The sequence below is a fragment of the Solanum verrucosum genome, unplaced genomic scaffold (assembly GCF_900185275.1).
Source record: "Solanum verrucosum unplaced genomic scaffold, falcon-dt-bn FXZP01000206.1, whole genome shotgun sequence".
Classification (NCBI taxonomy): Eukaryota; Viridiplantae; Streptophyta; class Magnoliopsida; order Solanales; family Solanaceae; genus Solanum; species Solanum verrucosum.
The window spans coordinates 1,283,451-1,307,990 of record NW_026020104.1 but is presented as its reverse complement, the minus strand read 5'-3'; the positions used below and the strand labels follow the sequence as shown (position 1 = coordinate 1,307,990).

The 24,540-nt window shown below is 37.7% G+C and overlaps 1 protein-coding gene across 1 annotated transcript; it reads left to right on the top strand.

The window, feature by feature from the left end:
- Window positions 1–1,330: 1,330 nt before the first annotated feature.
- On the top strand, window positions 1,331–24,530 carry LOC125825129 (uncharacterized). The gene is made up of 5 exons (XM_049504464.1): window positions 1,331–1,762; window positions 2,870–3,295; window positions 3,446–3,538; window positions 22,928–23,067; window positions 23,992–24,530. Exons 1-5 carry the CDS (start codon window positions 1,379–1,381, stop codon window positions 24,431–24,433), a joined length of 1,485 nt encoding a protein of 494 aa, XP_049360421.1. The 5' UTR covers window positions 1,331–1,378; the 3' UTR covers window positions 24,434–24,530.
- The last annotated feature ends 10 nt before the right edge of the window (window positions 24,531–24,540 follow it).

Sequence of the window (24,540 nt, the reverse complement as noted above, 5' to 3'; positions counted from 1 at the left end):
TTTGTAAGAGTAGTTGAGAGATATGAGCATATCAAGTACAATTTATGTTCAATTTTTTAAATTAAATTAAAGTTAGATGAAACAATTATTTAACTGAAGAACAAATAACTTTTTAATAATTTATTATGCGATTTTATAATTTTTGTTTATTTAATAAGATTGAATAAACAATTGGGGCTATTTTAATAGTTTTACAACTTATAAGATTTTTATGTTTATGAGAAAATATACAACACAAAAATTTCATATCGCATGTCCAAACAAACCTTCAATTTCATCTCATGATTCCATCTCATGATTCCATATCATGATACCATATCGCATGGGCAAACGTTTGGCCATGCGATACCATATCACGATATGGTATCGTGAGATGGAATCGACGTTTGGACATGCAATTTTACGTTGATTCCATCTCATGAGATGTGATTCCATATTCTCCAAAAACCAAGATATGGAATTATATGAGAATTCCATATCACGATTTGAGATATTTTAATACAAAAATTGATCCACGAGTTTATATTTTGTTAAAACAACCCCACATTTATATCTACTAACTATTTATTTCATATGTAAATAAAATTTATAATCACATCATTACTTTTTACAATTTATTATTCTCACCAACATATAGTCACTTTAACTCACAGATAGCTTTGTAATAATTTAACTTCAACGTGAGGAAATTGTCCGTACTATGTGGAAGAATTATATTAAAGACTAATACATTACAATTTATGTTCAATTTTTTTTTATTAAATTAAAGTTAGATGAAACAATTACTTAAGTGGAGAACAAATAACTTTGTAATAATTTATTATGCGATTTTATAAATTTTTGTTTATTTGATAAGATTGAATAAACAATTGAGGCTATTTTAATAGTTTTATAACTTATGAGATTTTTATGTTTATGAAAAAATATACAACACAAAAATTTCATATCGCATGTTCAAACAAAACTTCAATTTTATCTCATAATTTCATATCATGATACCATATCATAATTCCATATCATAATACCATATTGCATGGCCAAACGGGCCCTTAGAAAAAACATAAAATGAGAAAAGAGAGGAAAGAGAAGAGTAGGAAAGAGAAATAAACAAAAAAGAAAAGGCAATATAATGTGGGTCAGTCAGAATCTAAATCAATAAAATACTCCCCCTCATCCATAATAATTTTTTTCAAGTTTTAGGGATAGAGAGGATTTTGCGTCAATTAATTAATGGAGTGCTACGTGTCACTGTGTCAGGTCATCCTCCCAAAATTTAAATCCCCAAATGGTTACTGTAGTGGTACTCTCCCATCATCAGTTTCCTTGTGTAAATTTGTTAAGAAATAATAGCTGAACCCTAACAATCTTCATAACCAAGATGAACACAAGCATGCAATCTCCATCTCTAGACGCTTGCAAATCCTTTAAGCTCCAACAACATTTCCAATTCCTGAGAGGTAGCAGTTACCATTACACTTCACCTTCAATACATAAACCCAATTATTGCGTTTCCTGCAGGGACACTGGAAGTAGAAAGTTCGACAGTAGGGAGAGGGTGAAAGTGAATGGGAAGGGGAAGGAAAATGTGTGGAGCATTGACAACGAAATGGCAAAGACGGACAAGGAAAGAGATAAGCCGAGGAGAGGGAGGAGAAAAAGAGGTGGAAAGAGGATGAGAAATGTTACTAGGAAAAGCAAAGGTGATAGAATTATGATCTCTAGTGCTATGTTAATGGAAGTCGAAACCGTTTTACAGACTCAGGTAAATTTTGTGTATAATTTGTAATGCAAGTGATGAATTGACTTGTATAGAGCTGAATTCTTTCAATTTGGGGTTTTGAGGTGTAGCTGATTGATTTCTAATGGGAGTGAATTCATGAATGCAACTCGCAAATATATATATCCCTAGTAAACCTTATATGGCCTCCACTTACTTTTATTTTGTTATCCCAATGTAATTTTGTGCTGTGGTCTTCTCCTGTCATGCAGTCTACTTCATTTGTTTACGGAATTTGGGACAAACTCTTATGTTTATAACTTTATTTTGACTCAAGTATGAGCATGCTTCCAGCATTTAGCAACCAAAGGTGTCTGTACATGTTGGAGCATGTCGTATGGAAATTGGCCCATTTGCCACATGATAAGCCGTTCATGTGAGCTGTGAAATTGGGGATGACTTGGCGTTTCTGTCAGCAGCTGGAATGACTGCATGTGCGAGCTGACATATGTGCAAGTTGTCTGTCTTATATCCAATTAGATATAACAGAAAAACACATGGCAAGTCATGGAACGTTCCGCTATTGAAAGTAGTTTGCTAGCTTACCAGGGTGATTTGTGGTTTCGACTATTAGAGGAGCAAGGTCTTTGAGGAAGTTGATTATACCTTTAAGATCTACTTGTAGTGGGGTCCAATCAGCTGATTGTGAACATTAATGTGATGAAGTTTTCTTTGAAATCATACTGTTGTTAGCTTTTCAGAATTGTGTTGAAAGTACAAAGTTAGTTCATAAATTCTTATATTGAAGTACAGCTACAGTGTTTATTTTCAAGACACCTGCTATTAATGCCTTTCAAGTCAATGACGGGTAGGTTCTAGGAATGTCAGAAATTTAGGAAGTGTGATGAATTTTAGACAGGTAGAGCATAGCTTGAGATGACAAAGTGAACATGGTGATTTCAAACATATTATAGAGGAGTTATCATTTTGCCTGGCGTAGATACTTCACAGCTACTTCCAGTTAGCCCAAACTGACTTTTATGTTGATGCATTATTCATGAGAGTATAATCAAAATTATGTCTGTTCAACTTTTAGGTTTTCTTTGGTTTTTCCTCTCTTCCCAAATTCATAGATGTATGCTTTCGTTTCAGGAACCTGTTATCATACCTTCATGGAATACATTTATTAGTAGTGTCAGTGGGATATGGAAGGGAGTTGGAGCTGTTTTTTCTCCCATCACGGCAGAGATGGAACCTATTGAGATTGGCAACAAGAATGAACACCTCTTTGACTGCTATACTCTCTCTCGTATTGATATAGAGCCATCTCCTTCTGCCAGTCAAAGATCTCTAATTCGAAGGAAAGTAAATTGGGTAACAGTGAATCCACATGGAGAAGTTTCAGAGTCGAATGGGGGTAACAACAGAAGCACAGATGCAGCATCGTCCTTCGATATACATGACGCCCCTGACAGAAAATCCAGAAATTTGCCAAAGTTTGAATCTTTTGACTTTGGAAAGACTGATATTATGGAGGAAGACATTATGGGAATGGAACCTGGCCTTGTTTTCTTTGAGGTAAAGCTAACTTGGTGTTTATGACATTGGTTCTCTATTGTGTTAATTTTGTGATGCCATTAATGGTGATTATGGTTCCTAGTGCTTTTGGTCAACTCCATACTAGTTCATTACTACAGAGTTTTAGTAAAAGGTCCTATCTATTTGCAGGATGGATCTTACTCAAGAGGCCCAGTTGATATCCCAGTTGGTGAATCTGATGACTCTAACTATTATCTCTCACCAACTTTTAAGTTTGAGCAAGTAAGTTTCACATGTTATCTTGGTTAAATTTAGTTTATGCTTTTTTTTCTGTGGTAATTGGTAGAAAAAGAAAAGGAATTGGAGTACTTCTGCTAACAAAATTCACTTGATTGATACATGTACATACACCTAGCAATTCAACATAAAATTCAAGATATTACTTTTTCCCTTTCACTCCTTGTATGGGGAACCTTTTAGACATAACTGGTAGGAAAAGAAAAGAAATCAGAATACTTTTTACCTAAGTTGCATGAACTCTTCACTTTCAATAACACACCTGTGTCGGATTCTCCAAAAATACGCTACTTTTGGAGAATCATCCGACATGCACCCGTTGACATTTTTGAAGAGTCTAAGCAACATAACTTTTTACTAATCCAAAGAGCATTACCAAAATATGGTTGGGTTAGTAACATCCTTATCAAAAGGAAAAAGGTTAGTGACATGCTATGTTGATGAGCTGATATTTACAATTTATATTAGAAGTACAAATGTCTCCTGTCAGGATTTGTAATTACTATTGGTTGCTTAAAAAATACAACTTTTTCTTGATAAAGCATTTAGTTAATGCTGTGTGAGATGAGTGAAAGAATCCCCTTAGCTGCATCATTATCAATCCTAAGGAATAATTTTTTGGAGGTTTCCGACCAGAAATCTGGCATCATCATTATCAACCTGAGTGAAGGTTTCTGGAATATTTCACTACTTTTGGAGGCATTGTGTAGTACGTCACTTCCATTCTATAGAAAAGTTCGACAAGAGCCTCAATGAATCATTTATAACCTTGATTCCAGAAAGAGATGGTAAATTAGATATTAAGGATCTTTGACATATAAGTCTACTAAGAAGCATCTACAAAAATTTCGGAGACTGATTTCTTTTAGACTTAAGAAAGTCCTAGATGGCATGTTGTTGACATCCCAAAATGCATTCGCCTATGAAACAACCATATAAGATATAAGTCTACTAAGAAGCATTGACAAGAATTTTGGGCAAGTGGTTTTGACTTAAGAAGTCCTAGATGGTATGTTGTTGGTGTCCCAAACTGTATCTACCCAAGGAGTACAGATATTAGATGCAACTGTGGTTGCAAATGAGTTTGTGGTCTCCAGGAAGAAAAATGAGGAGACAGGATTATAGTGAAAATTAAATTGGAAAAGGTATATGCCAGACCAACTGAGATTTTCTTTTTGATTTTGTGATGAACAAATATAGTTCTGAGAGAGGGTGAGACACAGATTCATTTGCATGTCTGTGGACAAATCCTATGTCTTGGTCAATGGAAGTGCCATAGGTTTCCTGGGAAGTTCAAGGTATCGTGGTAAAAGGGATCCTTTATCCCATTCAAACTGGTCATGGAGGCACTCAGCAAGATAATGAATTGAGTAAAAACAGTGTGTTATTTTAAGGAATTCACAACTAGCCGGGTAATGCAGTAGGTGTATATTTTGCTATTTGCAGATTGTTGAAGTTTACTTTTAGTTATTGCAGTAACTTTTAGTAAAATAAGTTGTTTAGTTTAATATGAATTTGCATTTAGAATTTTAGTTAGGTTGTTTGGATTGTTGAGATATTTTAGGTTGTTTTAAATTTGATTATGTGTTTTATGTTCGCTATTTAAAGCTCCTCAATGCTTCATAAAATTATTGAAATCAATTGAAAGGTACTGAAAGCCATTTCAATCCATTGAGAGACATTTTCAATCCTTTTGTACTGCCCCATTTTTAAAAAAAAACCTACAGTGGTATCAAGAGCTTCATTGATCTCTTGTGAATTCTTTCAAAGAACTACCATACCATTTTTAACCCGTAAGGGCTACTCTTTTAACCCCTAAGGGCTACCTTTTATCCCGTCAGGGCTACCCATTTTAACCCGTCAGGGCTACTATTTTCAACCCGTGCTTTATTCAACGCACAGGCTTTTCTAATACAATTTTTAACCAAAAAATAATGGCAAGTAGCAGTCTCTCTTTGAATGCGCCAAAAATTTTCACAGGCGAAAACTATCAAATTTGGTTTGTGAGAATAAAACCAAATTTTGAAACCTATGTGATATGTGATGTTGTGAAGGATGAAAAATCTTTGCAAATCCTACAAAAGTTTAGATTAAAGCACTTTCAAAAAAACTTCTACACAAGACAATGTCATGGAATGTGTTTTTGAAGCACAAAATCAAAAGAAGAAATTCTGCAAGTTAAAAAATAATGAAAAGAATCCAGCATCAACTACCAAAGCAAAAATTGAGATCAACACTATTTTCTGTGAGAACTTTATGGTTTCAAGCAGTATAGGGACAAAGATAAAGTTGAAGATGTATAAAATCATTTCAAAAGAAGAAATTTTAGCCTTTCCATGGAGGGCAGATGATGGAATCTTTTCATTGGATTATCCAGCACCTTCCAGTGCATACAAGTCTTTCATCTGGGTCCCCAACAATTTCATGTATCTTCATCTTCTGCTAGTAAGCTGAAAGGGTTAAGGAAGGTGAAAAATCCGATATTACACACGAATTTGGATGATAGTGTTAGTAGAGGTAAAACAAGGAAGGTTCCTGCTATTTCACACAAATGAAGCTAAAGTTAGTTTCTTGGAATGTCAGCGGATAAAACTGTCAGAACAAGAGAAGCCTTTTCAAGTTGCTGTTAAAAAAAAATGAGGGGCTATTTTTTATTGTTTACAAGAAACTAAGGTCGAATAATGGAGTCATAGGAATGCCGGCAAATGGGTTGATATTTGTTACTGTTAGAATAGAATAGGAAAACACAATCCTACACAAACTAGGAATAGTTTATAGTCTCCTATTTGGTAAGGAATTGTATTATATAGTGTCTATAAATAGGGTTCTCTATGTAATTATTATAACAACAATTCAATAATATTCTTTTCCTATATTTCTCACATGGTATCAGAGCAATTGTGAGAGGAAAAAAAAAAAAAAAAATCGCACAGTTTTTTTTCCGGTAACCTAGTGGCTGTCCAGGTATTTAATATTTTCCGTCACTGTTTTTCAAAAAACTAACACCACCACTAGTTGAGGAACTTCCCGGCGAGCAAACCCTAATCATCCCCGCCGGAAACCAGTGCTACACGCGCCGTCACGCGCCGTCGGAAGAATTTCTCCGGCGAGTTGACAGATCCACGCGCCGGCGCGTGAGACCTGTTCCGGCCAGTTTTTCGACCAATTTTTTTCCCCATTGCGGTCGCCTCTCCATTCCGAGGCAGACTGTATATTTATTTTCTTATTCCGACCAGTTTCGGGCAGTCAGACCTAATTCCCGGCGACTGCACCCTTTTTTTTTTTTCCAGATTCTGACCAAGGACCAGCCTTATTTTTTTTATTTTTTTTTTCCTCTCTCTAAATTCATAATATGTCTTTAGGGATTGATATTTTTGGCTCCAAGAATATAGGTAGTTCAAGTGCTATGATCACTTCAGAACCATTAATGGGAAGCTCAAACTATTTAGCCTGGGCTTCCTCGGTTGAGTTATGGTGCAAGGGGCAAGGCGTTCATGATCACTTAACCAACAATACTTGTGTGGTAGATGAAAAGGCAAAGGCTAGTGAGACGGATAATAACGTCAAAGCACAATGGGAGAAGGTTGATGCTCAATTATGTAGTCTCCTATGGCGATCTATCGATTCCAAGTTGATGCCCTTGTTTCGCTCATCCCAAACATGTTATTCAGTTTGGGAAAAGGCTCGTGCTTTATATACTAATGATATATCTCGATTCTATGATGTGATATCTAGAATGACTAGCTTAAAGAAACAAGAATCCGATATGTCTACTTACTTGGGTCAGGTACAATCAGTCATGGAGGAATTTGACACGTTGATGCCAATCACTAAAAATGTGGACAAACAACAAGAACACAGACAGACGTTGTTTCTAGTTCTTACACTTGCTGGACTCTCTACTGACCATGATTCAGTGCGTGATCAGATTTTAGCTAGTCCTACAATTCCTACAGTTGATGAATTATTCTCTCGTCTACTTCGTATTGCTGCGCCTCCCAGCCACAAAGTAGTTTCATCACCGACCTTTGATTCCTCAGCTCTCGCATCTCAAACTATAGAAAAACGAGTATATCAATCTATGGAGAATCGACGAGGAGGAGGTCGTCTTGGAAAACCTCGATCCAAGTGTAGTTATTGTCATAAGTCTGGACACACTCGTGACATATGTCATAATTTGCATGGTCCACCACCCAGTTATGATCCTGCTACTCTAAAGGAATATAATGAGTTCCTTCGTAATCGTGCAAGTAAGCATACATCTTCACAAGAAGCATTTGTTGCTCCGCCTGATCGACCATCCCATAATGCTCATATTGCTCAATCAGAATATGATGAGTTCCTTCAATATCGAGCAAGTAAGCAAAAGTCTCCACAAGTAGCTTCGGTTGTTCAACATGATGTTGTTGCGGGTAATTCTTTTGCTTGTGTTTCACAGTCTAATACTCATGGATCATGGGTCATGGACTCGGGCGCTTCTGATCATGTTTCTGGTAACAAATCACTTATGTCAGATATTGTTTATTCACAATCTCTTCCTGCTATTACTTTGGCCAATGGGATACAAACAAAACCAAAAGGGGTTGGAAAAGCCACACCCTTATCTTCTGTCACTCTAGACTCTGTTCTTTATGTCCCTGGTTCCCCCTTTAATCTAGCATCTGTTAGTCGTTTGACACGTGCCCTACATTGTGGCATAACCTTTTTTGATGATTTTTTTCTCATGCAGGACCGCAGTACGGGACAGACGATTGGCACCGGACATGAATCACAAGGCCTTTACTATCTTACCTCTTCAAATTCCTTCACAGCATGCTCTGTTACAGATCCTCCGGACCTCATTCACAAACGTTTGGGACATCCGAGTCTATCTAAACTGCAACAGATGGTGCCTAGTTTATCTAGTTTGTCCAAATTAGATTGTGAGTCGTGTCAACTTGGGAAACACACTCGTGCCACATTTTCACGTGGTACTGAGGGTCGTTCAGAGTCTATTTTTTCATTAGTTCATTCTGATGTTTGGGGTCCTAGTAGAGTCAGTTCCACCTTAGGATTTCGTTATTTTGTTAGTTTCATTGATGATTATTCGAAATGTACTTGGGTTTTCTTAATGAAAGATCGTTCTGAGTTATTTTCTATATTCAAAAGTTTCTTTGCTGAAATAAAAAATCAATTTGGTGTTTCTATTCGTACTTTTCGTAGTGATAATGCCTTAGAATACTTATCATCTCAGTTTCAGGAGTTTATGTCTCGCCAAGGAATTATTCACCAAACATCTTGTCCATACACTCCTCAACAAAATGGTGTAGCGGAAAGAAAGAATAGGCATCTCATTGAGACTGCTCGCACTCTCCTCATTGAATCCCATGTTCCGTTGCGTTTTTGGGGTGATGCAGTCCTTTCATCTTGCTATTTAATTAATAGAATGCCCTCATCTTCTATTTCGAATCAGGTTCCACATTCCATACTATATCCACAGTCACATCTCTATTCTATCCCTCCTCGTGTATTTGGGAGCACATGCTTTGTTCATAACTTAGCCCCAGGAAAAGATAAATTAGCCCCTCGTGCTCTTAAATGCGTCTTTCTTGGTTACTCTCGAGTTCAAAAAGGGTATCGTTGCTATTCACATGATCTCCACCGATATTTTATGTCTGCCGATGTAACATTCTTTGAATCTCAACCTTACTACACATCTTCTGATCATCTTGATATCTCTGAGGTCTTACCCATACCTCAGGTCTTACCTGTACCGACTTTTGAGGGACCTACGGTATCTTCTCCATCTCCAGTTATAGTGCCACCACTCCTAACATATCATCGACGTCCTCGTCCAGCAATAGTTTCAAATGATTCATGTCATGCGCCGGACCCTGCTCCTACTGTGGCCTTGCCCCCTGCTAGCCAATCGATTGCACTTCAAAAAGGTATACGATCTACTCGAAATACTAATCCCCATTATACTTTCTTGAGTTATCATCGTTTATCTTCACCCCATTATGCCTTTGTATCATCTTTGTCCTCTATTTCCATCCCTAAGACTACAGGAGAAGCACTTTCCCATTCTGGATGGAGGCAGGCTATGATTGATGAGATGTCTGCTTTACATTCGAGTGGTACTTGGGAGCTTGTTTCCCTTCCTACAGGTAAGTCTACTGTTGGTTGTCGTTGGGTTTATGCGGTCAAAATTGGTCCAGATGGTCAAGTCGATCGGCTTAAGGCTCGCCTTGTTGCTAAAGGGTATACTCAGATATTTGGGCTAGATTATAGTGACACTTTCGCTCCTGTGGCCAAAATAGCATCAGTCCGTCTTTTTCTATCTATGGCGGCCGTTCGTCATTGGCCTCTTCATCAGTTGGACATTAAGAATGCTTTTCTGCATGGTGATCTTGAGGAAGAAGTCTATATGGAGCAACCACCTGGTTTTGTTGCTCAGGGGGAGTCTAGAAGCCTTGTATGTCGATTGCGTCGGTCACTATATGGTCTAAAACAGTCTCCTCGAGCTTGGTTTGGAAAGTTCAGCACAGTAATTCAGAAGTTTGGCATGACTCGTAGTGGCGCTGATCACTCTGTGTTTTATCGGCATTCAGCACCAAATCTGTGTATTTATTTGATTGTTTACGTTGATGATATCGTTATCACCGGCAATGATCAAGTTGGTATCGCTAATTTGAAGCAGTATCTCTTTCAGCATTTCCAAACTAAAGACCTTGGCAGATTGAAGTATTTTCTTGGTATTGAGGTTGCTCAGTCTAGATCAGGTATTGTTATTTCTCAACGCAAGTATGCTTTAGACATTCTTGAGGAGACAGGAATGATGGGATGTAAACCCATTGACACTCCTATGGATCCGAATGTTAAACTCCTTCCAGGACAGGGGGAGCAACTTAGTAATCTTGAAAGGTATAGACGGTTGGTTGGAAAGTTGAATTACCTCACTGTGACTAGACCGGACATCTCTTTTCCTGTGAGTGTTGTAAGTCAGTTTATGACTTCTCCTTGTGATAGTCATTGGGATGCAGTTGTTTGTATTCTGCGATATATAAAGTCAGCTCCTGGTAAAGGACTACTCTTCGAGGATCAAGGCCATGAGCATATCACCGGATATACAGACGCTGATTGGGCAGGATCACCCTTTGATAGACGTTCTACATCCGGATATTGTGTCTTAGTTAGAGGTAATTTGGTGTCATGGAAGAGTAAGAAACAAAGTGTGGTTGCTCGATCCAGTGCAGAAGCAGAATATCGAGCAATGGCTGTAGCAACTTGTGAGCTAGTTTGGATCAAACAGTTGCTTGGAGAACTGAAGTTTGGAGAAACCGGTCATATGGAACTTGTGTGTGATAATCAAGCGGCCCTTCATATCGCATCAAATCCAGTGTTTCATGAGAGGACTAAGCACATTGAGATTGATTGTCACTTTGTAAGAGAAAAGATACTCTCAGGAGATATTGTTACCAAATTTGTGAAGTCAAATGATCAACTTGCAGATATCTTCACCAAGTCTCTTACCGGTCCTCGTATTAATTACATTTGTAACAAGCTAGGTACATATAATTTGTATGCACCAGCTTGAGGGGGAGTGTTAGAATAGAATAGGAAAACACAATCCTACACAAACTAGGAATAGTTTATAGTCTCCTATTTGGTAAGGAATTGTATTATATAGTGTCTATAAATAGGGTTCTCTATGTAATTATTATAACAACAATTCAATAATATTCTTTTCCTATATTTCTCACAGTTACAAAAGGGGGCATTATTATTATTTGTGGGATGAAATAATCTAATATGCTCAATTGCTGTCGAGAGGTTCACACTCCATCACCTTTTATTTGTAAATTATTTGAACAATTTTTCTTTACCCTCTCTGCAGTAAACGCTCCACATAACAAAATGAAAATAAATTATATCTGGCTTGAGCTTGGGGCTGTCCGGGGCCTATCTGTGAGTCCATGGGTGATGTGTGGTGACTTTAATGTCACCAGATTCTCTGGTGAAAGACGTCACAACAGCAACATTTCCTCTTGTATGACTGGTTTCTCGAATTTCATCGAGGAATTGGAATTAAATCTTGTTGATCTTCCACTGTCTATCGGGGAATTTATATGGTCAAGAGTTGCTAATTCCACCCATATTATTTTTATTGATAGATTTCTCATCTCTCCGGCGTGGATGATCATTTCAGCTTTATTGAACAGTCTACCCTTCCATGAGTATGTTCTAACCTCAATTCATTCTTTAATATGGACAGTGGGAAACATAACACATTCTTATTTTAAGTTTGAACATATGTAGTTGGAGGTGGAGGGTTTTGTGGATCCTATAAAGGAGTGGTGGGCTTCTTTTTAAGCCCACGCTAGCCCTGATTTTGTTTTTTGCGACCAAACTGATGCTACTAAAAGGAAAGCTCAAAGACTGGAATATCAATACCTTTGAGCATCTTGAAATCAGAAAGTCAAGCATTCTATATGACATCTATCATCTTGACGAAGAATCCGAGTCAAGAGACTTTGACCGAGGAAGAATTAATGCAAAAAGAAGGAAACCAAATGGAACTGGAAGACATTGCTAGGAATGCAAATAACTGGAAGACATTGCTAGGTAAAAGGAGATTTTTGGATGCAAAAGTCTAAAAGCTTGTGGCTTCAACATGTTGATAAAAACGCAGTTCTTCCATAAGATGGCAAATTCGCATCGCAGATACAATCATATTGGTAAATTGGAAATCAATGAGTATTGTTGGAAGATGAGAATACCAATCTCCAGCAAGTTATGGCTCTTTATACCTCTCTTTACTTTTATTCGGAAAGACATAGACCATCTTCGTCTGATACCAATCTTTTAGTTCTGTTAGAAGAGGACAATAATGCTCTTCTAAGATCATCTGAGGAAGAGGAAGTGTTGGGGGCTATAAATGACTGTGGCGAACAAGTGATAAGAGAATTGCAGGAGCTTAACTGGAAACTTGAGAATTCTAAGCTAACCAGGAATTCTACAGAGGAATTTAAGTAGAATAGCTAGGTAATTGAATGTCAGATGAGAAATGGAAGAAAAAGAAGATATAGAACAGCATTGTAATTGATTCCATTACTGAATGTAAGGAATAGGAATACAATGCTCTATACTTGAAAGTTTCCACTAGTCTGTTATGAGTTATGACCCCCATTCCTGCTAGCAACTAACTGCTTTTCCTAACTAACTGTGCTGATGTGGACTAACTAACTAACTATCTGAAATACTTGTATCAATACTCACATATGCAAAAGATCCTTGCCCACAAGGATCAAAATCAGGAAATCTGGTCCTGAGAACATTAAAGAACTCCCAAATGGCATGATCAGCAGTCAAGCCAGTCCATTTAACTAGAACCTGGGCAACTGCCTTAATTCATTTCTTCATCATCCTTCTCTGCAGAATAGATTCAGGCTTGGGACAAGAAGGGACTGGCGATATCAGTTGATGGTGGACAAAACAATCTGATCAGGAATCTCATAACACTTTTTCAAAAGAGACACATGTATGGTAGGGTGGATCTTCACAGTTGGAGGGAATAACAATGTATAAGCCACAGTTTCAACCCTTCTATAATCTGGAAAGGGACATAGTACCTGGCAGCTAGCTTGTGGTAGGGACTAGAAGAGAGTGTAGATTGTTTGTAGGGTTGAACCTTAAGGTAGACCCAATCACCCACTGCAAAGCTCCTGTCACTCCTGTGCAGATCAGCTTGCTGTTTCATCCTGATTTGAGCCCTGGGGAGGTGATGCTTGAGTAGCTGTAGTTTCAGTTCCCTTTGAATCAATGTGTTGTCCACGTCAGATGAAGCAGACTCACCCTGCAAGTAAGGCAAATGTAATGGTGGAGGTCTACCATAAAGGGCTTCATAAGGAGTGGTCTGAATAACAGTATGAAAGGAAGTGTTGTACCAATACTCAGCACTTTAATTCAGTTATGGAGGGCATTAATAGAATGTTAGGTAAGGCTATAAGGCAATGAAACAAAGCTGGATTCAAGATTTTTCGGCCTCCATTTGGACCCCTACTAACCCGGAAATCTCTCATAATCTATACGTGGACAACATTCTGATTCCCTATAATGCTGTGATCCGAAAAATACTTTTCCTAAGGGCTATCCTCCTATCCTTTGAAATTGTGTCTAGGCTCCACATCAAGTACTCCAAAAGTTCTCTTCATCCCGTGGATATGGTCCATAATATGGATCTTTTGTCTGACATTTTTGTATGCAATATTGACTATCTGCTTACTAAATATTTAGGGTTGTTTCTTGGGGATGTACTTGAGAGGTGAAAAGAAACTCTCCATCTTGAAAGGAAGCGTCTCTCTTGAGGTGATTGACTTACTCTCATCATCCATATTCTGGACTCATTATTTGGATACACCATAGCCCTATTTCCAATTCCGGGCTCAATAATCAAAAGAATTGACAAGCTAGACAGAGAGTTCTTATGGCATAGCAACAAGGATGAGAGAGCTTTTAATTTAGTCAAATTTAGCATTGTCGTTAAGAACAAGAAACATAGAGGTTTGGGGATTCCAAACTTGAAGAGCTACAACAAGAGCCTTCTGTGCAAATGGCTTGGGAGGTTCAACTGGGAGGAGAAAGCTTTACGGAGGAGTCAGTCTCTAAGTTCGGCATGTTGAACTATTGGATCATAAACCTACTTTTTCTCCACTTTGGTTGGGTATCTTGAAGCATATTAGGGGTTTATGGGATGTTCTTAGCAAATTCAAACCTGGTAGTAGCAAATGGGGCAACAATTAAATTCTGGCATGACTCGTGGCTTGACCATTCACTGTCTAGCCATTTTGGAAGAACATGGTACCACACAAGGTTAAATGCTTCTTTTGGTTAGTTGCAAATGAAGAACATGGTACCGCACCCGTCTCGGATTCTCCAAAAATACACTACTTTTAGCGAATCCGACACGCATCCGTTAACATTTTTGAAGAGTCCGAGCAACATAGCTTACCCTAAAGAACCTGCAGAGAAGGGGTTTTCGGTTGTGTTATAGATGTAGCCTTTGCAAAGAGAAGGAAAAGGATAAAATCATTTGTTTCTACACAACAAGTTCACTACTTAGCTATGGGCTCTTTTATTCAACATCACAGGCCTTAAGTGGTGCTGATACAATGCTTTAGATAATTAGAAATGTTAAAAAGTAGTTAGTACTATTCATTAGTCACCAAAACAGTTATTACTGTTCACTATTATTAGAGTTTGTTAGAAGCAGTTATTTTGTTAGCTGTAACATTAGATTCCAATTCAGTTCTATTAATAGAGATGTAATACAATTGTAAATAATTGAATGATATATGATAATTCTTCTCTTCTCTCTTTTACTCTGTTCTTCTTAGCTTCTATCTTGGAATTGCCCTGATATAATTATCTTCTTCTTCGAGGTTCATCCTCCTAGTTGATATTATCCTTTCGATTACTGGTAATTGGATCAAATTGGTATCAGAGCTACTGGTCCTCGCCTCCTCGGCTAAGAAATCATGGTTGCTCGGGACAAAAATCAAGACAGATCTTCAGAGGAAATGGAGGGAAAATTGTCTCAGATACATGAACAATTGCAGAAGTTGATGGAAGGTATGGTGAATATGAATGATTGAAATGTACAGACTGATAAGGAATTAATGGAGATCAAGCAAGCCCTAGGAAATGCAAAACAGAAGGACAAGGAAATGGATCAGAATAGAGCAGAATCATCTGTGGGTGGAGACAGAGCACAAGGGTTTTGCAATGCAACTAGGGATTTCCAAAATTCTAATGGTAAATTTCTTACCTGATGTTCTAAACTTGATTTTCCTAGATTTTCGGGGTCGGATTTGAGAGCATGGTTATATAAGGTGGATCAGTTTTTTGCCATGGATGAAGTTCCATATGATCAGAGGGTGAGAGTAGCTTCTATCCATTTGGATGGTGAAGCTATTGCTTGGCATAGATCATGCTTGAAGTCTAGGAACTCAGTTATAGACCCTTCTTGGTCTGAGTATGTGTTGGCTGTTAATGAAAGATTTGGGGAGGAATTTGAAGATTCCATGGAAGCTATTAAAAATCTACAACAAACTGAGGATGTTAGAACATATCAGGCTGAGTTTGATAGGTTATTGAATGGAGTTGATTTGTCAAACGAAAATGCTATCAGCCTGGGAGGGTTAAAACCTGAGCTCAACAAAGCTATTAGAATGCAAGCACCCAAAACCTTAATGCAAGCCTACAAGTTAGCTAAGTTGCAGGAAGAGGTTTTTGATGCTCAAGCTAAGTCTTGGGGAATTAGTAGAACCAGCAGGATTCAGACTGGTCTTCTCCCTACTCCATCTAGGTTCCATCTAGGTTTCAGGGTGTACAAAAACCTACTTTTTTTTTTATAACCGAGAAAAAAAAACCTACTTTTTCGAGCACAATTGTCAAGAAACCTTATGAATCAAATGCTAACGGATTTAGTAATGGTAATATGGTAATACTGGCAGAAGGTTATTGACTGCGGCTGAGATGGATGAGAAAAGGCCTAAAAGACTGTGTTTCTTGTGTGATGAGAAGTATATGCCTGGGCATGTTTGTAAATCCAAGAAACAGTTGTATTTGGTTGAAGTTCTGGAAGATGGGGAGGTAATCATGGAGGAAGAAGTGTTAGAAGTGGATGAGTGCATGACAATCTCCTTAAAAGCATTTACTGGAAGTACAGGTTATCAAACAATTAGAGTAACTGGATACCATGAAAAACAACCCTTACAGGTGCTTATTGATACAAGTAGTACTCATAATTTCATTGATGAGTCAATGGTAAGGAAGTTAGGTTGTAAAGCTTTGCCTATACATGAACAATCAGTAAGTGTGGCTGATGGTAGGAAGGTTCAAACTGTTGCAGTGTGTAAGAATTTGAAGTGGTTATTGCAGGGTACAACTTTTTCTTCTGATTTCCTACTACTACCATTCGGGAATGATGACATAGTGTTGGGTGTGCAGTGGTTAAACACTTTGGGTAGGATTTTGTTTGACTTCAGAAATAGAACTATTGAGTTTGTGCACCTGGGAAGAAAACATGTTTTAAGGGGAGCCAGTAGCCAAATCAAGACCACCAAGGCCAAATCCTTGAACGAAAAGAGTGATAAATCAGTTCAAGTCTTCATGCTTACCTTGGTGACAGATGCAACCTCTGCTTGGCAATGCAACAGTATACAAGTAACTCAAGGTATTGATATTCATCCTACCTTAACTGTTTTAATGGAACAGTACAAATGCATCTTTGATATGCCTACTACATTGCCCCCTCATAGAGGCATCTTTGATCACAAAATACCACTCATTGCCTTAGCTACTCCTGTTAGCAAAAGGCCTTATAGATATCCTGGAATGAAGAAAGATATTATTGAGAAGCTAGTACAAGAAATGCTAGATCAAGGTGTGATACAACCTAGTTCTAGTCCCTATGCTTCACCTGTAGTCCTTGTTGGGAAGAAAGATGGAAGTTGGAGGCTTTGTGTAGACTATAGAAATCTCAATAAACTGACAATAAAGGACAAGTTTCCTATTCCTATCATTGAGGATTTGTTAGATGAACTAGGAGGAGCTGAAGTGTTCTCTAAGATTGATCTTAGAGCTGGTTACCACCAATTAAGGATGAAGGAAGCAGATACCTATAAGACAACTTTTAAAACTCATGAAGGACATTATGAATTTCTGGTTATGCCATTTGGTCTTACAAATGCACCTTCTTCATTTCAGAGTCTTATGAATGCTGTATTTAAACCACTCCTTAGGAGGTCAGTACTGGTTTTTTTTGATGATATATTGGTGTACAGCAAGGATATGTCAGCTCATGTGAACCATTTACAAGCAGTATTTGATTTGATGAAGCAACATCAGCTGTTTGCCAAGGGTTCTAAGTGTGCTTTTGGGGTACCTGAGGTAGAGTACCTAGGTCATTTCATCAGTGCTAAAGGGGTAGCTACTGATCCTAAGAAGATTTCTGCGGTACAGGCTTGGTCTGTCCCTACAAATATCAAACAACTGAGAGGGTTTCTTGGTTTAACAAGATATTATAGGGGGTTCATTCTGAATTTTGGATCCATTGCTAAACCTCTCACTGAATTATTGAAGAAGGATAAGTTTGTATGGAATGAGGGTGCTACTACAACTTTTCATGTTCTCAAAGATGCACTAGTGACTGCACCTGTCTCAGCATTACCAGACTATGATAAACCATTCATAATTGAGACTGATGCAAGTGGTTCAGGAATTGGTGCTGTCTTGATGCAGCAAGGGCATCCAATTGCCTATATCAGTAAGTCATTGGCACCTAGACATCAGGCTATGTGTGTGTATGATAGAGAGCTATTAGCCATCATATTTGCAGTTACTAAGTGGTCTCATTACCTATTAGGAAGACATTTCATTGTGAGAACTGATCAAAAGGCACTAAAACACCTCCTGGAACAAAGTATTCATACTGATTTTCAGGTTGGTATTTCTAAATTGATGGCCTTCGATTTTACTATTGAGTTCAAGAAAGGGACTGACAATAAGGCTGCTGATGCCTTGTCAAGAAATCAAAGTGCTGAGTTGTTGGCTGTTTCACTCTTAACTCCTAATGATACACTTTTGGAGAAAATTAGCCTAACATGGACATCTGATGCTGAGTTGCAAGCTGTTATTCTTAAGTTACAAGCAAAGCCTTATAAATTCTATACCTGGATTGGTTCTCAACTAAGGTGGAAAGGCAGGCTAGTTGTAGGGTCTGATTTGCAGTTAAGACAAACCATTATTCAGTTGTGGCATTCAACACCACAAGGTGGTCATGCAGGTATGGATGCAACTATTAAGAGGTTACAATCCCTCTTCTACTGGAAGTCATTAGCAGCTGACATTAGGAATTTTATTCAGAAATGTAATATTTGTCAAAGGCATAAGTATGATACAACAGCTTACCCTAGACTACTTCAACCATTACCTGTTCCTGATGGTGTATGGGTTGATATTAGTCTAGATTTCATTGAAGGTCTTCCTAAGTCAAAAGGGAAGGATGTCATTTTAGTAGTGGTGGACAGATTCAGTAAGTCTGGTCACTGCATTGCTATTGCACATCCTTACACTGCTGAAGCTGTAGCTCAGTGTTTTCTGGACAATGTTTTCAGATTGCATGGTATGCCAGCTTCTATAGTAAGTGACAGAGATCCCATTTTCTTGAGTTCTTTTTGGCAAGAGTTATTAACATTGCAGGGGGTCTTACTACATAAATCTACAGCATACCATCCCCAAACTGATGGTCAAACAGAGGTTCTTAAGAGAACCTTGGAGACATATTTGAGATGTTTTTGTTCTGATAGTCCTCACACTTGGGCTACTCAACTACCTCTTGCTGAATGGTGGTACAACACTACATACCACTCTACCTTAAAATGTACACCTTATGAAGTTCTATATGGTCAAAAACCACCAATACACGTGCCGTACTTGGCTGGTGAGTCTTCTAATGACATGGTTGATAGATCTCTGGTAGCTAGAGAGGCTGTGATAGCACTGCTCAAGCTCCATTTAACTAGAGCACAACAAAGCATGAGGGATAAAGCTAACAAACACAGGTCTGATAGGCAATTTATGGAGGGAGATTGGGTTTACTTGAAGTTGTAACCTTACAGGCAGATTTCAGTGGCTTCTAGGCCTTTCAACAAGCTTGCTGCAAAGTATTTTGGTCCTTACTTGGTCCTTTATAGAGTTGGTGCAGTAGCTTACAAGTTGCTTTTACCTGTTGATGTCCTTATTCATCCTGTGTTTCATGTCTCCCAGCTGAAAAAGTGTTATGAGGTTCCTACAGTCATTAATCATCCCCCCGTATTACATCTTTCAAGCCCTTATTGTCCCATTCCTGAGTCGGTATTGGAGAGAAGGATGGTCAAGAAGGGTAATAAGGCTGTGTGTCAAGTCTTGGTTCAATGGTCTGGCTTGGATGCTTCTCAGGCTACTTGGGAGTTCCTATGTGAGCTGCAACACAGATTTCCTGCATTTCACCCTTGAGGACAAGGGTGGTTTCCATTGGGGGTATTGATACAATGCTTTAGATAATTAGAAATGTTAAAAAGTAGTTAGAACTGTTCATTAGTCACCAAAACAGTTATTACTGTTCACTGTTATTAGGGTTTGTTAGAAGCAGTTATTTAGTTATTTTGTTAGCTGTAGCATTAGATTCCAATTCAGTTCTATTAATAGAGATGTAATACAATTGTAAATCATTGAATGATATATGATAATTCTTCTCTTCTCTCTTTTACTCTGTTCTTCTTAGCTTCTATCTCGGAATTTCCCTGATATAGCTATCTTCTTCTTCGAGGTTCATCCTCCTAGTTGATATTATCCTTTCGATTACCGGTAATTGGATCAGGTGCATTCCTTGCTCCAGCCTTCAACTTCTTCAAGGATGGCAGAGAAAGGATTCACCTATGCTCTCTCTGGAACACCATCTTGCTTGCTATTTGGTGGGTCATGTAAAAGGAATGGAAAAATAGAATTTTTGAGAATAGGGAGGATACTATGCTTAACATCAATAACCATTGGATATTTTTGCTTAGGCTTTTGTGCAACATGACTACATCAGATGTAGATGATAGTTCGGTCATTGTTGACTTTTTAGCTCATTACACGACTTGTAATGTTCGTAGTTTTTGGTTATAACTCTTTCCCAGTACTTTCTTTATGTTGGTTCTATGTATAAAATGTTATGCTTTACCCATAAAAAGGAAGATGTGTAAAATCATTCCAATTGGTTAAGTAGTAGATTACACAGAGCGGCTGACAAAGATTTTTAGTAGTATGGGATGAGTTTGATAAGTTACTTTGAACTTTTGGTATATCTCATAAAGGACTATGTGGTACCTATAATTGCAAATGTTGATAAGAGGTCAACAAGATTGCAAAGCAATGTTTATCAAAAGAAAGTATGCTGCATTAATTAAGAGGACCCTCTATATATGCCCTTGTTGCACAATTAAAAATTGCTGATATAATTTTTATGGGATGCTAGTGGAGGGGTGAAAAATTACCACTTAATCAAATTGAACCATAACATCTATGATGAAGGTGGGGATTTTTGAGGATGGAACTAAGGATTTTTCAACGGAGCTCTCTTTGGGAATAGATCTGGAGGTTTGATGTAAATGGCCGTGCCCTCTAGAGGAGGGTTATCATTGATAAATTTGGGGTGCATGTAGAATGTGTAGATGACAAACTACAGGAAAAATCTGATAACATAGCCCGTAGCCGTATCATATACTATAGTATTGTGGAACGGTGGAAGGCTCGCCATGAATGTTACATTTAAAGCCGGTAATGGAACAAGAATATGTTTTGGAAGCAGAAATAATGTAGAGTGCAGATAAGATGGATCCTATGGAACCTCAGAATCAAAAGAATTTGCAGGAACATAAGAGAGTTCAATTGTTTGATTAGATTGTTATACAAACCCATGGATACCAGAAATTGGAAACGCTGAAAGATGGTGTGTTTTATAGTGAATTTCTTTCTATAGTAGGCTGACAAAATGGTAGAAAGGAATTTTTATCATTCCTCAAAATAGGTATAAGTTAGGGCACTAAAGAAAAGTTTTATTTGGAAAACAACATTGCGAGCCATTCTGATGGCTGGATGCTCTTTACAGCAAATAATGCCTTATTTTTAAAAGAATTTATAGATCTATATGCAATTTGCATACTAGTTTTTACCCCATCATGTAAATAAACTTTAATCTTTTCCCCAAAAAAAAGTATTTGTTGTTTTGTAGTATCATGGTTTTGGGAATAGGACCTAGGTTCGAGAGATGTTTTTATTTGTGTGCACAAATGACATAAAACAATCTTGTTAAAGGCTCGTTTAATATGTGTTTAACTGTTGAAACTTGAATCTAGGTGAAGTCCAGTTTAAGCGTTTCACCTTGTTTAGGTGGCGCTTTGGAGCACACGAGGCCTCATGTCATGTGTCTCATTGTCCATGTTCTTTGTCTTAAGGAGAGTAAAACCAATAAACATTGTTGAAAGTGATATACCAGTTGTAACTTGTAGGCTGATTGTTAAGAACGAATATTTGGTGATAACAAATAGGAAGTTAGAAATTTTGTATCAAAAGGAACTTAAACATGCTTCTTTGCATCTAGTCAGAACTTTGGAATGGTTAAATATTTATTACCATGATTTTACTTAATCTACTTTATGTAATGGTAATTATTTCAATTATTTGTTCGGATAATTGTTGCTTGTGTTTAAGGTTATTTTTTCTTGCATTACATGCTTCTGTTATTTTTTCCATTCAGTATCTTTATTGAAAACCTATGCTTTAGTCTTTAAATTCCTCTTGTGTTTCTTGTCCTTCGATTTATGTTATTATATGTGTGTTGTGCACTTCAATTTTCGTATTATTTTGTGGTAGTTATTGTTCATTTTCTTCAAATTGCTTTATCATGCTTTATGTAGTATTTTGCCATGACTTCTTTCATTTCCTTTATTTTGTTTTACTGGACTGCTTTGTTCTGCTTTTCCTTGAGCTGAGGGTCTATCTAAAACAACCTCTCTACCTCCTGATGTAGGGGTAAGGTTTGCATACACTCTATCCTCCCCATGCTTTACTTGTGGAATTACACTGGGTGTGTTGTTCTTGTGGTACTTTTTGTTTGGCAACACTTGCTGAAAGGCATGAGAGCCAACTGTTAGCTTTGTTGACTTCCTTCTTCACCTAGTAGTGGCTTTCCAAAGACGGGACCTTTTGTTATCACTATATGCACTCAATAACCAATTACTTGCTTCCATTCAGTCTCGAAGTTCAATCTCGACAATATAACTAGCTCTTATATCCATATAGTCTATCAACTTCAAATCTCCTCTTTAGCTTCTTCTAGGATTTGATGAATGTCCCCATTTCCTTTAGTGCTCTTTTAATTTTAATTAACTCTTGGAATATCTCAACTCACTCTCTTCTTCTTGCGGGTGTTTGGGGGTGGGGTGAGGGAGATGCATTCAATCTGTGTTCTTGAAGTCAATGTGAGTGACCTAAACAGTGCTTTAAACAACAGCTATTTTTCATGACCTTTTTTTTTTACTAGTTGAGTGAGCTCGTTTGTTCCCTTAATTTAAAATGACACTTGGAAGCAACACTAGCACCATTTTGTACCTAGTGTTCTGTTTTAAATTTTTCTTTGAGAGAGATGTCAAAAGCAATCCTACTTATCAGTTTCCCTTCTTAAGCGTTGCTATGTAAAATATCTCCTATCTTATCAGTTTCCACTAACAACATTATCCTAGTGTAATGTTTGGTTTATACATCCCTTGGAAGGAAAGTTAATTTCTCTTCCCTTATTTTCCTTTACAGTGTCTGGTAAAAGGTTGTCACAAGAGACTCCGCATGGTGCACACAATAGAGTTTAGTAATGGGGGTTCAGACATCCAAATATTGAGGGTTGCTATGTATGAAGAGCAGTGGGTTAGTACTGCTAATCTAGCTGACCAAAGGTATCAGTATCTTATATTTGATTGCTATAGGTTGTAATTCTGAAATGTTAATTTGTTTACTTCTGTAATCCTTCAATATAATGTCTGGCGTGGGCCAAAATCTATTGTTGTAAGTTGGCCAAATATATAGGTGGCCCCTCAAAGTTTGTTCCCATCCTCATTCTAACACCTTATATGCCTATTGAACACTCCAACCTCAACAAAAATGTGCCTATTGGGCACCACACTCAACATATGTTAGTAAGTTCAGGCGTGTGAGATCAATTGCTTCGTATGTTGCAAATCAGACCAATAAGATAAATACATGTCAATAAAGAAAAAAAGAAAGACACCTCACAAAATAAATCCTAACCCCCTCTTTCTCCTTCTTCCTCCAAACATCCCTCTCAGCCCCCAACTCCACTGCAACATTTGGTTACTGACCACCATTTGTGGAGTTAGAATAGGTAGAGATTTTTCCGGACTGAAGGAGGATACTGGACCATTAATTATCTCTCACCTCATTATGTAACAACATCCTTTCAGTTTGAAACATATTTTAATGTAATGGATACTTATAATGCCTGTATTTTGCATTCTGTTCTGCATGACAGTACTACTACTCCCTCTGTGTTCCATTTTATATGACGTTCTTGTCTTTTAGTCTCTTTAAAAAAGAAAGACTCCTTTTCATATTTAGAAGCTTTTTATCTTTAAACTTTTCACATCACCCTTAAGAACATGCTGTTATAACCAATATAAAATGGCTCTTCTTTAAAAAAAGAAGCTCTTATTCTCACAGAAATGTCATGACCATAAGTTGTAAAAGTACTTTTGGTATGTATTAAAAGTCCCTTTTGAACTTCATATTTAGTCAAGTACGACCATATAAAATGAAATGGAGGAAGTATTAAATCTTCTAATCATTTCTTTTGAGAATAATAGTGACATGGAGCTGGACGTGAAGCCCTTTTCTCAAAGACGAAGAGTCCAACCATCAGAGCTGACTGGATCTTGGAAAGTGTTTGAGATGAGTGCAACACCTATCTACGGTGAGGACAACACAACGGAAACAACTCAGGGCATGCCGTATGTTTACCTATGCACGGAAAACCTGAAGAAGAGAAGCCTCCCAGAAAATCCAGTGTACTTTGGAGAAGAAGAATTGTTAGACATGCAGGATGCAACAGTTCTTTGGCTACCAGGAGGCGTTACGAGTTATGTTGATGTGAACAAGGATGGGACTCTATGTATAGGAGTTGGGTGGTATTCAGATGAAGGAGTGAACCTTGTTATGGAAAGAGATTATGAAGCAGATGGCAAACTGAAAGAGGTTCGATCGAAGTCAGAGATGAAGAGAAGATGGACTAATCCACCACCCATGTAAACTTCTCTTTCTTTTGCTTTGAATAAAGGTCATGTCCCAGTTTTGAATCCATGGTCACATAAATGGAATTCAAGTTTCATGCATTCACACATTAGAAGCCAGTTTCT